General features: G+C 52.8%; 1 protein-coding gene across 1 annotated transcript; it reads left to right on the forward strand.

Moving 5' to 3' along the window:
- The first annotated feature begins 200 nt into the window (after positions 1 to 200).
- LOC123175630 (disease resistance protein RPS2-like) lies at positions 201 to 2,146 on the forward strand. Its single transcript, XM_044590256.1, has 2 exons — positions 201 to 1,653; positions 1,842 to 2,146. Exons 1-2 carry the CDS (start codon positions 827 to 829, stop codon positions 1,843 to 1,845), a joined length of 831 nt encoding a protein of 276 aa, XP_044446191.1. The 5' UTR covers positions 201 to 826; the 3' UTR covers positions 1,846 to 2,146.
- Positions 2,147 to 4,314: the final 2,168 nt, after the last annotated feature.

Here is a 4,314-nt window from a genome sequence, read left to right on the forward strand (position 1 = left end):
CATGGTTGTGTAACATTCACAAGCTCCGGGTAACAAATTCCACCTGCTGCTTCAACAACATGTTCTCAGAGATGGAAAACATGGAGCTTCTAGATTTTTCAGGAAATACCATCAAACAAGGCATGACAAGCTTATCGGGGCCAGCAAACAACAGTTGCCTTAAGACTATCACTATTGGTGGATGTGATGGGTTAAAAGTTGTCACTTTTAGGGGCTGCAAAGAATTGGAGAACATATTCTTGAAAGGGTCTTTGGAGAGTCTCGAGGAGCTAGAACTCTCAGGCACAAGAGTGAAAACCCTTAACTTGACAGGAGTGGAAGCCAGATCACTCCCCAAGCAGATCATCCTGCTAGGCTGCGAGAAGCTCCATGCAATGTTGTGGCCACTAAGTGTGACGAAGGAAGAGTTGCCGAAAGTGCTGCACATTGACACAACATCTTCATCAGTAACAGCTTACGAAGGGGAGGCACCACTTGTGCATCCACATGTTGATCTAGCCCTCCACCAGCAGAAAGAAGAAATGTTTAAGGGTGGATGGCAGATTTCTCTCACGGATACAAGGCTCCTTAGGTCGCTTTCTCCTTTAGGAGATTTTTCAAGGGCCTCATCCATACATATTGATATCTATCCTGCAGCTACTGATGGTGGCACTGGTAGCAACATCCAGGGAACAAGCAGTGAGACACCAGCGCAAGTCCAGCCGCATACAAGTACAGTAATGGACTCCAAGTACAGAGATACCTTGAAGGATGGGCCAGTTGCAGCAGTGACGATGTGGGACTGCCCCAAAATATGTTTAGCGTGGTGGAAACCAAATAAGACACCATGTATCATAAGATCATACATGGGCAGGACAACAAACTTTTGGAGGATGCTCCAGATGCTACTACTAGCACTTTATTATTGCCTGATTTTATTTGTGAGCAGGTTACATCGCTGCACGTGTATGATAACCCGTCTATCACCAGTGTCCCTGCATCTCCCCACGGATTAGTATTGGATAGTCTAATATGGTGCCGGGTAGAGAGGTGCCCCAAGTTGCACACTGTCTTTACTGTTCCTCAGGGCCCTTTTTGTCTGGAGACATTCTGGGCGTCCCAGCTTCTCTCCGCAGTCTACATCTGGGACAAACCAGTTAAAAGTAAGTTCAAACACATCGAAATCTTGCACCTGGACTACTGCCCCAGGCTTGTACATGTGCTCCCCATGTCCATATGGAAGAGAGGCACCACCTTTTCTAGCCTGGAGACCATTGAGATACTGTACTGCAGTGACCTCAGGGAGATAGTGTACTGCGGTGACCTCAGGGAGGTCTTCCCTTTGGGCCCTGAGCATCAACAACAGGATATAATTCTCGAATTTCCCAAGCTGAGGCACATCCACCTGCACGAGCTCCCTACGTTGCAGTGTATCTGTGGGCGCAGGATGTCCGCGCCTAAACTCGAGACTATCAAGATCAGGGGCTGCTGGAGCCTTAGGCGTCTGCCTGCCGTTGGACGTGACACTAAACCACCCACGGTGGACTGTGAGAAGGAATGGTGGGACAACCTGGAGTGGGACGCGTTGGAGAAGTACCACCACCCTTCCCTCTACGAGCCGAGCCACTCGCTATACTACAAGAAGGCCCAGCTGCCCAGAGGCACCGTACTCAGGTGAGCTTTACATCTAGTCCCATTTGTACGTATGTTCCTCGGTATGCACACTGCTAATAAGATTGCTCTTGTGTTGAACCTCGTTACTACTCTCTTTTTTCTACATAAAAAAGTCAGCCTAGTACTGTAACTCTGTAAGTAGTATGTGTGGCTAATCGTTCTTACCATTGTTGGTTTATATGCTGCAGGTGATCGATCTCTGATCTTGAGCTTCTTTGAACGCAGCATGCATGATTGCGAGGCATGAAGTGCTACCTCCTACATTACTGAAGCTTTCTTGCCGTGTGGGTTGCTTTTCCCAGCTTCCCGCTTGATTGGTGTGTGGTGTTCTCGCTACATCTGCGCTACCTTGGTACAGCGATGCGACTTTCAGTTTGATTTTGGTTTGGTTTGATCATCCTTGCTTCCCGAGCAATTGAGGAGTAAAGCAGAGTAGGCTTTCAGTTTCCTCAGACCTGCATAACTGAAGCTTTCCTGCCATGTGTGCCTGATTTCCCGCTTGATTGGTTTGTGGTGTTCTCTACATCTGCATCGGCTTGCTGCGGCTTTTGGTTTGATTTCGTTTGGTTTGATCATGTTTTGCTCGGAGCTCTTGAGCAAACGAGAAATAAACCGTAGAGTGGGCATTCAGCTTATGCAGCACGCATGAGCCCATGAGCCTCATGCTCTGAGTGTGGTGTTGTTTGTTACGGTACGAAATTGCCGGCTATGGACTGATTGTGATTTGTAAGCATAACCGATGATTGTGATCATTTGTGTCATTGTGTGTGCATGGTGTTGTTTGGTGTGGTACGTTTATGAATATTGTCACTTGTTATGTGCTAGTTGTAACTAAGCTGGGAGGATGGTGTTTGTTCCCAGGCCAGTTTTATCTATGCTCATTATTTCCATCATGTACTTGGAATGGACGTGCTAGCTGCTGTCACTTGTTAGGGTGGCCGGCAATATTTCCTTTGCCCAGATAGATGTATATATCAGTATGTCCATGTCTCTAGTGAACTCATCCATCATCTCCTGACCACCAACTATCCATGACTCCAGACGATCCATCGTGTGCCACCAAACACGCCGCCCACCAACATGCGCCACCACGGCCGTGCAGTCCCCATCGCCGTCTCACCTTCGCAAACAAAGCGAGACCGGCGGGAACAAAGAAGGCAACCGGGAGCGAGGGGCGGTTGCAACAGCAGCCACGCGGGAGGGGACAACCTCCACCGCCCGTGGCGGGAACCGGCCGGACGTAGCAACAGGGGCAAACCAGGCAACCGCGACCAAATCAACCGGGGGAAAGGGGAGGCGGAGAAGTGGCCCATGGCCACGTCCGGCGCTGTGCCGGCACCAGCTCCCCCACGAATCCATGTTTCGCCCCCGCGCCGAAGGCGCAGATAGGCCCGGCCGAGCCCGAGACGGGCTTGTGAAGCCCCCGTCGTCGCGCTGCAGTACACAAGCCGTCGTCGCCGCGCAGTACACAAGCCCCCGTCGCCGCCACCCCCCACCCCCCCACGAGTCGCCCCGCCGTCTGCCGGAGACGCCGCGGAGGATCTCCGGCCAGGCCTGCCTAGACCGAGATGAGGCCCAAAAGGGCCCATATCTGGGTTGGGTGGGCACCGCCACCAGCCACCGTGATGCCCCGCCGCCAAGCAGCCACGCCGCCGCCACCTCGCCACCCGGTACCGCGCCGCCCAAGGAGCCACGCCGCCGCCGGATCCGCTGCCGCCGCCAGCCGCCCGAGCCATGGCGCTGCGCGGGGGGAAAGAACGGGGCCGCCGCCGCCAGCACCACACGGGCAAGTCCCGGTGGTCCAGGCCGGCGGTGACGGGAGGGGGAGAAGGGGAGGGGAGGGGCTGGGAAGGGAGCCCCCGGTCGCCTCACTCGGGGAGGCGACGCGGGGGTACGGTGGAGGGGGGAGAGGGGAAGGGAGGGGGTCGGGGGAGGGGAGGTATAGCGGCGGCGGCGCGGGCGAAACCCTAGGGAGGGGGAGCGATCAAGGAGTAAGAATTCAAGGACTGCCTCCACATACCTGACCACCAAATCCTTGTCGGCTTGTCCGGCACCGACGCAGTGACGTCTGTGGGCGCCGCCATACCTTCTTGAAGGGCATCGGGTTTGCCCCTTGCCCCGCAATCCTCTACGTACCGGGGGAAACCCTATGACTTGTCCGAGCAGCAGCGTCGTCGGTGTCGCGATCCTTTTTGAAGGCGTTGCTTGGTATGCGGCGGTCCGGAGTGCTTGGAGTGTGGTGGAATTCTCCAGTGGGCGCAGTGGTTGTGGGTCCTCATCGTTTTCGTTGATCCGTCGCTGTTCGCATTTGTTTCTTTTTGTTTTCTTTTTCGTTTCTTTTGGGCGTGACTGTGCTGTTTCCGTCCCAGCAACTATCGTTGGTTGTACCAATGTTGGTTACTTTGTAATATAAAGCAGGAAAACCCTTTTTCGTAACTCATCCATCATCCTTAACAGATGGTGGTGGCTTGTGATTACCATTTTTAGTTTCAGGGTTTCTCTTAATTTGCTGTTGTTTTGGGGCATTTAGGTTACCTTTTAAAGTTAATCATGTTAAAATAATTGTGGAGAAATAGTAGCACCGTTTTTGTAATTTGGGAAACAGGGAAACGGCTAGCTCAAATCAAGAGGAAACAACTCAATGGTTTGATGCTTTTGCCT

Source organism: Triticum aestivum, unplaced genomic scaffold, assembly GCF_018294505.1.
Source record: "Triticum aestivum cultivar Chinese Spring unplaced genomic scaffold, IWGSC CS RefSeq v2.1 scaffold150894, whole genome shotgun sequence".
In the NCBI taxonomy this organism is placed as follows: domain Eukaryota; kingdom Viridiplantae; phylum Streptophyta; class Magnoliopsida; order Poales; family Poaceae; genus Triticum; species Triticum aestivum.

What these genes read in the sequence shown, in the direction of transcription:
- LOC123175630 (XM_044590256.1), top strand. Translation starts at nt 827, where the DNA reads ATGTATCATAAGATCATACATGGGCAGGACAACAAACTTTTGGAGGAT.